Here is a 12,714-nt window from a genome sequence, read left to right on the forward strand (position 1 = left end):
TTAGCCTGATTTTCAAATACAAAATAGCTCCCATCGCCCTCATATAGGAAGCACAAACTGCAGGAAAGCTACTACTGTCAAACCAGAAGCAATACCAGAGTTAGGAACTATAACAGCAAGACAACAGCAAACAAATGGAATTTTTGTTTAGGTTTTAAGAAAAAACACTCTCTGCAAGGAAAGAAACAAAAAGAAGGTGTGCAGTAAGCTACAGATTTCCCTCTAAGATTATAAAGAACTACTGTCAATCCTGGCAGGTCTATGAAGTTCAAAACTGAGTCCATTCTTTCCTTCCCAAAAATAATTCACAGCAGGATCTATGACATTAGATGCCTACAAGACAACTTTAACTGAAATGTAAGATATTTTTTGCTAACCTGTATAGATGTCATGACTCCATTAGCGAGTACAGAAAGCTTTCCAGCCACTGATTTCACTCCTTGTTTAAACTGGGCAATATCAGGAGCAGAAGGCAAGACGTTTGTAATGTTGTAGCTTCCTGAAGGGGCAAACACACAGACAAAAATAGAACAATTCTGTATAAAAAGCAGACTTTTTTCCCGTAAGAAGTACAAAATGCTACTAAGTGGACTAAAGGTGACCATCTGAGAACCACTACAGAAAACAGTAGGTCGAAATCTTAAATTTCTTAAATCCATCTTGCTTTTTATTTTTTCATTAGCTCCTATTTCCACCCAGTCTGTCATTTTCTACACTTTGCATTCCCAGTTAAGCAGTATATGTTTGGATGAAACATGATTTATCCTGTGCTTCCAACCTGCTGCAGTGGTATGTCTTGCATCCTGAACAGCTGTGCTTAACGTTGCAATTTGGAGATGAATGAGAAGTAAGGAACCTTATTTGTGTGCATGCATGGGCATGCTTTGCTCGCTGTTCTGCATTACTGTACCCACAGACTGAACATTCTCTGGAATTACAGCAATGGTCGTTTGCATAGCAGGTTTTCACAGTCCCCAACAAAGCTGGCAATCCAACCTTTCTTAGAAAGGGTGTTACCTCTACTGCTGTTATGAGAACTACAGGTCTAAAGACAGCAGAAAGCAAAGGTGTTTCAAAACTAATGGCACGGTAAGTATTAACACACAATTACAGTCAAATGCTCGTCAGTGAGAAGAACTACTGTCATGCTACATTCTGCAAAGTATTTTGAAGTCTTCCAAGCCTCTGGTGCTGTAAAGGACAAACACATCAGTGAAAGAGCTCTTGCAGAACTAAGATCTCGTGAATAAATGAGGTTCCTGAGAGGAAGCACATTTTCAAAATAAAGACTGGTCCGTACCCTAACTCAGGCATGCAGCCAATCAGTACCTCTGGTCAGTCAGAGCACGGCTGGTAAGTTGTGCGCAGTTACCAACCTGCACACAAGTTCATCCAGACACCACGTCCTTCAGAACTGTAACTCCTTTCAACAACATTTCCACACACTGGCTTTCAACAGTATTTCTATATACTGGCTGCTTTTTTTTTTTTTTTTTTTTTTTTTTCTTCCCTGGAGAGAACCTGCAGCTCCTCTTTTCACATTCATCAAGCTTCCCTTCCCCCAAGACCTTCCTATGGCACATGGGCACATCGCCTATTGCTCCTTTTCAAAAAAATCACTATTCAAAAATTCACTGTCACTGAGATATCTCTACTTCTGAACTGTAACTTTATCCATTCCATTTAACACGTGCTTCAGCTTTTTTTTCTCCTATTAAAGCCAAAACAATGGGAATAAAAATCACATATATGAATAAAGGGAATGAAGCTCTACTCTCTTCTCAATCGAATGATTTTTCTCCTGCTTTTCTAGTTTACAAGACTCCCAGACAATTGCACAAAATGACAGAGGTAGATAACTCCTTGTTTTCTAACTTCTTTCAAAATCATCATTTGCAAGTCAATGACCTGACATGCCATCTTTCAAAAGTAACAGGTACTAAAAAAAAATACAAACTAAAAACTCCATTTTGCAGCCTTATCTTTTTGGTAACAGTGTTCTGTATAAAGACAGGTATCATGAAACTTGGTGACGTAAAACCTCAGCGGTGTTCATGAAAACAACTTTAGTTTCAAGACTCTATATTGGCAAGGACCCCAGAATTACAGAAGTGCATTTGTTGCCAACCTCCGGTCTTCTGATTGCATTTATTTTACGGAACGGATCAGGACCTTGGCATTAATCCAACAACAGACAACCTATGAGTGCAGTAAAATATCTCAAATGGTCACCATCTAAAATAACCTTTGAGAAGGGGATTGTAAAAATCAAGAAGAGATCAAAAATCAAGAAAAACAAGCAGGAAAGACAGATCCTAGAGCCTGAACATAATGTGAATTTAAAATACACAAACTAACAATTCTTGGTGTATTGTTTCTTCACTTTTATTGCTCAGAAGTGTAGTAACTACACAGGAAATTGAGCCACTTTGTAATGAAACTTCAAAGTCACGGTTGAATTACATAGCAAGGATGCCAGTTGCAGTGAGTAACTAACCATGAAATGCAGGAAAGTATTTTGCATTCTTTTATTAGAAATCTCTGTACTCCACACGCCCTAAGAGACTTTCCCAGTAGTGAGTAATGAATAAACATGTGCACAGTTCCTATACACATAACAAACTTTGTATAATTGCTTATGAGTATCCTTATGCAGAGTACGATGAGAATTTTATCATGTATACACCTAGTGTGTAAGTGAGCAGAATCCTCAAACATCATATTCTGAGAAAGGACAGAGCCCATTTTGAAACAACACTATGTTGTTGAATTATTAGCAGCATGCTAAAAAATAATGACATTTTCAACAGCCTAAACACTACTTTTCAGTCTATTTAATACTTAATTTCTAACCTGATGATATGTACTCTCCAGCCTAAAGTACTCCAACAAACCTTCTCAACAGACAAATAACTTGCAACATTTCCTTAACAATTTGGCAAGACCAGTGTTCAAAGCAGATTCAATACTATTATTACAATGTGTGGCATGCATGTGGCATGTGGTAACTCATCAAAAGATTACCTGAATTTAGGTGTCATCTCCTTTGTTTTTAAGCTATTACTATACGGTTTCAGGTCTTCTTTGTTTGTTTTCATACACAAAAAAAGCAATATGTCACAAAAATTATACTAAAATACTGAAGTCACTGAACTGAAAACACGGAGCTTTATATCTAATAAATGAACATTTTGAAAAAATGACTACAGCTGTCTTGCTTGCTTGATCTATTAGCAATATTAATGCATACTGCACTTTGCATACTTTTTGCAGAATACAGCAATAGCTTTCTAACACCATGACTAGAAGCAGAGTACTGGAATGCATCCCACGGCACTCTACAGTTTCTCACCCAGTTAATTATGTACCTGCCGGCTGCTTTTTCTGATCTTCAAACAAGTCTGCTGAACTTATAGAGGAGCTTCCAGAAAGTCTTTCCAGTCGAGCCCTAGCTTCATACTAGAAAAGAATTGAGAAGAAAAAGTATTTTAACAGCGTGCTGGCATTTTGAGAGCTGATGTAAAATAACGAGATTTTATAAAAAGTAAAAACCCATCTGAAGTTGACCATTCTGAAAGCTACTGTCATATTATATGTAGCTTATACAGCATGAGCTTGTCCTCCCCTCAACTCTTTTCTTAATAGATCAAAGACTGACATCTTCCTCTGCAACACTGATAAGCCAGTTCACTATTAGCTCCCCTAAAAAAAGTTTATATTGCTGACCAGGCAGAGGGCAGTGCGCTATTCAATCATTAAAAATCACAACAAAAAATATGAAATAGTGGGTAGGTATGAAAAACACTCCAGTTAGCATCATTTTGGCATCACAGCATGTTTGTATCATAAAATCATACAGTGGTTTGGGTGGAAGTGACCTTAAAGCCCACCCAATACCAACCCCTCCCTGCTGCTAGTAGGGCTGCCACCCAGCAGCTCAGGCTGCCCAGGGCCCCATCCAACCTGGCCTTGAGTGGCTCCAGGGATGGGTCATCCACAGCTTATCTGGGCAGCCTGTTCCATGCTTCACCATTTTCTGAGTGAAGAATTTTCCTCCTATCACCTCATACCTCCCTTCATTTAGTTTAAAACACTTCCTCCTTGTCCTATTACTATGAGATCATGAGTCACCCTCCTGTGTACAGAAAGGTCACAATGAGGTCTTCCTGAAACCTTATTCCTGCTGAATGATGATTTTAATTGAACTTTTCCCAGTTCCAAGTCCTTGGGAATGGTGATAAAATGACTACATTATTTTACATCACTGTTTACACTGTTATTTTTTCTTTAAAAGAACTTTCTTTTAAAGTGATTGCTTGTCTACAAAACTAACTAATATTAATGCTTTTGTTTTATTACTATTTGTAGGCTGATCCAATTATATGCTATTTGCTGAACAATTTATAAGCTTACCTACCCTTACAATTATAAGGAGACTGCCCTTTTCATCAACAATTCGTTAGCATCAGATTTTTTGTTTGCAATGAAAGAAGCTGGACTTCATCCAGCATCAGGCTGATTCTTTCTAAATCAAAGACTGCTGAATGACTATCTATCACCCCTATCTATCTATCACCTACCAGAAAAGAATGATACTGGGGACAAAGCTCCTCCTAGCATTTTCAGCTCCTTGAGAAGAAATACTAAACCATCAGTTACTGGAGACTTGTCTATTTCTATCAAACAAATTTTCAAACAAATACAACTCTACAAAAGTAACAATTTTACAGATTAAGTATTTATTGCCTGCTCTTTATATGCAACAACACCTTGTTCTACAGCCAAACAATATTTTCACATTCAGCAAGGTTTATCACTGTTTCCAGCTTACATCTGCATGATCTTGCCTTCCGAAATACATGTCTGATGAAATTGCTTTTACATTGCCAAATTTTTTTTGTGCCTCATCGGTGCTTGAAGACGGCTCATATTCAGGCTTACGACGAGATGCAGGCCTAGAAAAAAAACCAGAATGCATTAGCAGTGTTACATTTATATCATGGCAGAATGCTAAATCAAATAAGAAGCACTACCATCTTCATTTTTTTGAAGTCCAGAAGCATAATAGTGATTTATAAAATAGCAGCACGTAGAAATTAAATCAGCATAAATCCAGGACTGTATAACTAGTCTGATATAGCAGCAAATAAAATTTCAGTGACAGTTTTACAAGACAATGAACTTATAGTATCTGAAATTCATGAATCCTGCCATCTTTATTTTTAGAGCTCACTGAAAAAGTAAGCCAAAATTACATCAACAAAAACAGGATATTTCTACAAAACCCCAAAAGAAAAACAAACCCACTTAAAAGCACAACATCAGTGAAATTCACATTTAAGCCAAACAGTATGAAAAGATCCGGCCTTTTATCTCAGCAAACATGCATATTCAACTGCTTATACCTTTTTTTAAAGAAAAAAAGAAGCTTAAATAACAAACTAACAGCGTTATGAACAATATCAATGCCTATTTTGTGCAGAATGTATGGTCCAAGTCTTTAAGAAAGAAGAGACTATGTTTGTCTTAAAAAAAAAAGTTACATTAAGCATACAGATAAATGAAAAATTGTTTTAAATAAGAACAGAAGCAAATACAGCTGGCAATCACACAAAAGCCCACATTCTTGCATTTTCCGTTTTATTGAAAAGATGAAACCACAGCTGTCACAAGAAGAAATACATTTATCTCTTATCAAAGAGACAACAGACCTAATTGTGATGATATCTTGATCCCAAGAGCTTAGTTTCACTCCTTCGGTAACTGGGTTCTACTTGGTTCATAAGACAATACACAAAGGAAGTAAAACAAGCATGTACTCAAAACACTCAAATATGAGTCATTCTCTATTTTGCCTACCACCCTTTTGCTACAAATACTTTGGAAACTACCTCCAGTAGATACACTGCAAATCAAAACAGACAATAAGTTTTAAAAATACTGATCACGAAATTCAGCTTACAAAGAAAACTCAGCCAGGAGGTTCCCTGCCTATAATCAAAGCTGTGACCAAATTCTCCCTCTAGTCAGAAAAAAATCGCACTACTATAATCAGGATTCAAATTGTATTAACATGCTTGGACTTTCTGTTCAAAAATCAGTTAGTATTTCTTGGCATACCTCTCTGAAAAGCCTGTATTTTTCGGAGTTAATATTACATCAACATCTCTGCTATTACTTTCCTTCTTCCAAAAAGGATCCGAATTGTCATCCCATTTAGAGAAAGTGTTGCTTCTCAAATCTGAAGAATCATAGTACCTAAATAAAAGAAAAAAAAAGAAATAGTGAAAAAGTAGAATCTTACACTTAACTGAGTGGAAAGTTCACCTTCCCTTGAGGTTGGATGTGGCCACAAATATTCGGTGTGGACTTCCAGAGAGATCTGTTCCCATCAAAGACAGCAGAACAAAGATTATGTTAATTTAAGTATTCCATCTGTTTTAGGGTTAGGCAAAGCACTTGAAAAAAAACACTGTCAAGACACCTACTTGACATAAGAGAAATCCTTCAGAACAAGCCCTGTGAGCACTGGTTTTGCATCATGACAAGCCTACAAGCCAGCCTGTTCATAAACATTTGGTGCTCTTCACACTCCATAGTAATATACCAAAATAAAGCCACTACCACTTTCAAGGCACTTTTAGAGATCCAAATGTACCTAACCCCTGCCATCTGATGGTGCTGTGGGTCCACATGCGGGAAATTTTTTCTAATCAGAGCTGACAGTGGCTGATCTCACAGTTACGTACAAATCTATCTCCAGCAAGAGAGTCTGCTCCCATTTTCTGCAGCATTAACAAACAAAATTCAAAGCTGTATGGAAAGCCCTTACCTCAGGTTCTGTACATTTTTGTATGCAAATATTACCATGAAACTTCTGAGCTTTGTAACATGTTTTATTAAACAATGATAAAGAACATACTTCTTGAAAATCAGTCTCATTTGAACAACTGAGAATCTTTTTGCATATCAAAACTGCAGAGAACACAAAAACAGAAAGAAAAGGAAAAAAAACTGAAGCACATTTGACAGGGTATCTTATCTTGAGCATTTCCCCTTATATATGATTATCTACGTATGTTTAAAGACACCTGGCTAACACTGGGGGGAAAAAACGTATCTAAATGCTAAACACTGAGTGTTTCTCTTTGTGGCTAAATTTAAATCCTAACTTTGGATATGACTAGGATAGGGGTAAGACGACCAAAACAAAAGGAGGCATTAAAGCCAGGACCCACATTTCATGAAAAGAGCCATTTGAAAAACATGCTCTGTTTGTGTTATAAATACTCAGGACACTGTTTTTGCTGTTGATGGGAAATGTGACACCTTCAGTGAAGTCTCCCACCACTGTACATGTAAAAGAGCAAGGACAGATCTGTGATTAACTTCTGCAGAAATCTCTCCCTTTCTCTCCCAATAGACACCAAGAAATGAGACTCACTGAGATGCAATCTTCATTTTCACAACTTTATCTCACAGAGTGAATGTTACATGCAATGTATTTTTGAGGGCGTTTTTTCCTGCTAAAAGCACTATTTTAATCTCTCCACTATATGGATACAGCTGGAAAATCCACAGGAAGTCATCAATATAAACTGAAATGAAAGGAGAAATATCACTCTTTGGGGCACATCACTATATTAATTCAATCTTTTCCTGTTACTGTGATTCTAGCTTGTTTTCAGTGGAACACCTCATAGAATAAAAGGAAGGCAGAAACTCCCAGACAGAAGTGGCAGAGCATCAGAGGGAAGATTGTCTTCCAAACTGCCTCACTCAGCCGCTGATCTCGCTCTCAACAGCTCAGAAATATGGCAAGGTGCTATATGCTTTCCTACAACCATTTTCCTTTGGCCTTTCAGCTCACTTTGTGTCAGATGTTCCTGTGGCAGCGAGATGTAGAAGCGGAGTATGAAAAACACATGTGGAATCTACGAGATGCTCACCTAGAGAGTGATGCTCATCTTCCAAAGTTCTATAGGAATGCATAATAACAAGTAGGGTTATGAGGACAGAGAGGTGAAGCAATCTAATCCCTCAAAGAACATCAAAACAACAGGATTGGAAAGGGATTACTCATGAGCTACTTTAAATAAAATGACTTATTTCTTCACCTTTCCCTTTCAGACTTTCCTAACTTTACAAAGTATTTCTTCAGTAATCAGAGAGGGAAAAAACCCACACATATAAAAAAACCCCACATTATTATGTTAATAAACATTTTTTAAATGTAGGAAAAAACAAAACAAAACTAATCCAAGAATTTTGAGAGGCTTTAATTACATAATAAAATCTTAAGGTATTTATCTTGCTTGATTTACAGATATGCACCAGCATGGCACTAACATCCAGCATTATTTTGCTTTTTGCTACATACTGAGATGACAGTAAAGTTACTCTGCCTCTATTTCAAAGTCACAACTTGCAATAAATAAAAACCCTACCAAGTCCAACAATCTGACACTTTCTCTAAAAAGAATGAATTTGTTTATCAACTCCAATTAGATTCTACTACTGCTACAGCATGCACAAGAGTCAAAAGCAGCTAAGTCACAATTTACCTTCTAATTATTGAACCAAAACACATTAAAAAGCCTCTTCCATAATTCATAATTTCTCTGCTAGTAGACTTATAAATAATTTGAGAGCAGTAACAGCCCCTTTTCAAGGTACAAATAAACAGAGGAACACTGAGATGATACATGTCTCATTTTAGAAGACTGCTGCCAGTTTGCTTGGTATCATATTTGCAATTCTGTTGCTAGTGATTACACAACAAAGTAATGACATTAAAGCCTCTGCACTTCTATTTACCTACCTACAAGTAATTAGGTACCATTTTCCATGTTACTTTGGCAGCAATTCAATAAAGTTTACAGAAGGACCGCTTGTTTCTATCAGTCCAGCTGTTTGAATGCAATTAATGCCTGTCAAGCACTTTGCTGTCTCCTTCCCAGCAAAGTTTGCAGTGCATTTGTGCTCTGACCCAAACTTTTTTGTCTTGGATTTTTCTTAATTTTATGTTTAAAGACAAAGTCTTGTATTATAAGACTGCAGACATCTGCCTAATTCATCTAGCACACAATATATCAAGGTTTACTTTTTGTAAGCATTTGGCATACTTTTAGGTAAAAGATTCCAACAGCAGTCAACCTTGTACCAGAATTTGGTATTTATTTAATTCTCAACTGAGCACTGAAGATACACTCAAGTTCCACAAAACAAACAAATATGAACTAAGATTCTGCATATGGTCAATGAAAGGTTGTACAGCAACTCTTCACAAATAAAGACTAGACAGGACTTGACAACCAGTGAGACAAAACTTATAAGTACCACAGAATTCAGACTACTTCTCAGAAAAAAGTAGCTTCTTTTCATTACGTTGAAGGCCAGGAATGCTCTGCAGAGGGATCTTAAAAGGCTTGAAATAGGGGCCTATGCACGCTTCATGAAATTCAACAAGGCCAAGAATAAGGTCATGCAGCGGGGCAATTCCAACCATGAATAAAGGCTGGGCAATGAGTGGATAGAGAGCAGTCCTACACAGAATAACTTGAGGGTATTGGTGAACAAACAACTGAGTAAGAGCAGATCCTCCTGAGATCTACATTACGGCACGTGCCAAGACAGAGATGATAACAGACAGCCAGCTCAGCTTCACCAAGGACAGATCACAGCTGAACAGTCAGGTGGCCATCTATGACAGTAACAGCATCAGTGGACAAAGGAAGGGCAACTGATGTCATCTACCTGGTCTTGTGCAAAGCCTTTGATATGGTCCCCATCACATCCTTGTCTCTAAGTTAGAGAGATATGGATTTGAAGGCTGGCCTACAGGATGGATAAAGAAATGGTGGGATGGCCACAGTCAGAGGGCTGCTGTCAGTGGTCTTATAACCTGGTGGAGGCCAGTGGTTAGTAGTGTCCTCCACGGGTCTGTCTTGGGAGCTGTGCTTTTCAGCATTGTTATCAGTGACAAAGACAGTGAGATTGAGTGCATCCCCAGAAGTTTGCTGATGACACCAAGCTGCATGGTGCAGCTGACAGAAGAGAAGGAAGGGATGCCATAAAAGGTATCTAGACAGGGTTTGAAAAATGGGCCCATGTTAACCAAATGAGGTTCCAGAACGCAAAGCGCAATCTTTTTTTGTTTGTACTTGAGCTGGAGCCATCCCATATTTGCACTGACAAGGAGAACTCATTGAGGAGAGCCCTGCCCAGAAAGACTTGGTGCAATGAATGAACAGCTTGACATGAGCCACCACTGAGCACTTGCAGCCCAGAAGGCCAACTGTATCCTGGGCTGTATGAAAAGAAAGGTAGCCAGCAAGGCAAAGGGAGGCCTTCGTTCTGCCCTCACGAGGGTATGCAGACCTGGGGCCCCCAGCACAAGAAAGACATGGAGCTGCTGGAGCAGGTCCAAAGGAGGGCCACAGAGATGATCAGAAGGCTGGAGTACCTCTCTCATGAAGACAGGTTGAGGAAACTGGGCTTGTTCAGCCTTGAAGAACAGAATGTTCCGGGGAGGCCTCATTGTGGCCTTCAAGTACCTAAAAGGAACTTAAGAATAGGTGGGAGACTGACTTCTTATGCAATTTGATAGCAATGAAACAAGGGGAATACTTCTAAAGTAGAAGAAAGAGGTAAAATACTTCTAAAGTAAAAGAAGTACGCCCAACCCATGGTCTGTATGTGGACCAACAAAGCTAACAAATGCAGCCACCCTCTGCCCTGTACCATTGTGGTGGTGGCTCTGACCCACTCTGGCCCAAGTGCACAAATGTCACTCAGCGGCCAACCGAACATCAGTGAGCAATTATCCCTATCCGGTCTGAAACGAGGGCATGAGGTGGGCACAGTGCAGTGCTGACTCAAGTTATGGCAAATAAGTTTACGGATTTTTGATACATTAACTGTCAACATAAATATATTAGCTGTGACTTTGGAAATGGAACATAGCTTCCCTACAGTAAGGAAAAAATCCCACTAATTCCACATTTTTGTTGCTCTTCTTTATATGTTTTAATATAAAAATATCAAAAATTAAAATAAGTTTTGTTATTTATATATATTAACTATATTCTATATTTACAAAGGCTACTCAGAAAGTAATGCCTCGTATTTTATGACTTTGGCTCATGATGTCAGAGGTAGCTGTTGGTGGAATGGCAGTAGAGGCTGGACCTTCCCACAGATATTCCATTGCATTTTGTTGCTGTGTGACAGACGGCAGCAGAGGGGCAGTCTGACAACATGGCACCTGACATGGAAGTGGGTATGAAGCAAAGCTGTATTACTAAATTCCTCCATATGGAAAAAAAATGGTACCTATTGACATTCATGAACACTTTGTGAACATTTACCTTGTTTCAAATATACTGCATACACTGAAACACATAACTTGCATACACTCAAAACACAAAGCCAATACATTACCTTGAACTAGAAGAAGAGAAATAGGAGTCTTCTGCATCATCTATGTACTTTTTCTTTGGTTTTGCAACTGTTGGTGTTTCTTGTTCTATTGTCTGCATATCTGAGATGACAGAGTGAGAAATGCCACTGTGGAAAGTGAAAAAAAAAAAAATAATAATAAAAAAAATAATGTGAAGAGATGACAAAGCCTACATCCTAAAATAAATAAATAAATAATGAAAGCCCTTGTGCAGTCTCTGAAGCCTGCTGTCATTGCAAAATCTTTATAAGCATTTAAGAAGAAATGGGGAATTTAGAAAGTAAAGAAGCCTTTGAAAGCTCAGCTACAGTTCTCTGAAGTAGGGACAAGACTTTTGAATATACAAAGCATTCCAACAGCTGTAAAAGAGCCATATGATTTTTCAGAGTTTTGGCATGTATCGGGTAGACTGTGCTTAGGTTTGTAGTGTTCAAGAAGACATTCCCACTACCCTCATCACAGACAGCTAAATAACTCAAAAATCCTACAGACAATCTACAATTTAAGTTAGCATCTGTCTGGAAAATTAGAACTCCTACCCCTTTCTCTGACAAATACTCCATTCTTTGACAATTGCATTTCCTTAACACTTCAGTATATTTTTTCATTTCACAAGTAAAATCAAGACTATTTGCATAAAATCACAGTCTATTTAAACACAGGGTACAGAACCTCACATACCTTCTGTTGCTGCCAAATCCCATGCCAAGCCTCTCTAGTTCATTTTTCTTCTTACCAGATAGATTTAACTTTTCTTCTTTTGTTTTAATATCAAGATCTCTGTAGGCCAATCGTAAAGATGATACACTAGAACAAAACATACAGTTAAATGTTAATGTAAAATCATTTTAAAATAGTAATATTGATAGAAAACAGGCAATGCGTATTATACAATTGTATCTTGTTTTCTGTGTTTACTGAAAATATTCATTATTAACAAGATCACATTCCAACTATAAGAATGGGAAAAACGTGGTAGAGAATACTGTTTAAACAGTACTCTGAGTATGGTTGGGTTTTTTGTTGTTGGTTTTTTTTTTTCCTCCTTCAGAAGACATGTAAAAATTTCTACTGATAAAGTTCAGGGTACTGTTTTGCTCTACCATCAAGTCAACCACTGTCATAGTGGTACCTGCTTCCCAATAATTACCAAAATCACCCAACTCTGATACATTACAGTATCCTCAATACAACACTAGTAATGTGCTCCCCAAGAGCACTCCTTGGCCCTGCTATATCTTCCTACATGCTCC

At 37.9% G+C, this 12,714-nt stretch overlaps 1 protein-coding gene across 2 annotated transcripts in view; it reads right to left on the bottom strand.

Annotated features, from left to right (window-relative positions):
* Positions 1-12,714, bottom strand: part of ARFGAP3 (ADP ribosylation factor GTPase activating protein 3) — a 39,592-nt gene that overhangs the window by 7,521 nt on the left and 19,357 nt on the right. For both annotated transcript variants that reach the window (XM_048933510.1, XM_048933511.1), the window contains exons 10-15: positions 12,143-12,268; positions 11,443-11,568; positions 6,121-6,258; positions 4,832-4,955; positions 3,369-3,459; positions 378-499 (exon numbers count right to left, since the gene is read on the bottom strand). In XM_048933510.1, the coding sequence (XP_048789467.1) occupies positions 378-499; positions 3,369-3,459; positions 4,832-4,955; positions 6,121-6,258; positions 11,443-11,568; positions 12,143-12,268 (727 nt within the window). The remainder of the gene's footprint in view (positions 1-377; positions 500-3,368; positions 3,460-4,831; positions 4,956-6,120; positions 6,259-11,442; positions 11,569-12,142; positions 12,269-12,714) is intronic.

Source organism: Lagopus muta, chromosome 1, assembly GCF_023343835.1.
Source record: "Lagopus muta isolate bLagMut1 chromosome 1, bLagMut1 primary, whole genome shotgun sequence".
NCBI classification, from domain to species: Eukaryota; Metazoa; Chordata; class Aves; order Galliformes; family Phasianidae; genus Lagopus; species Lagopus muta.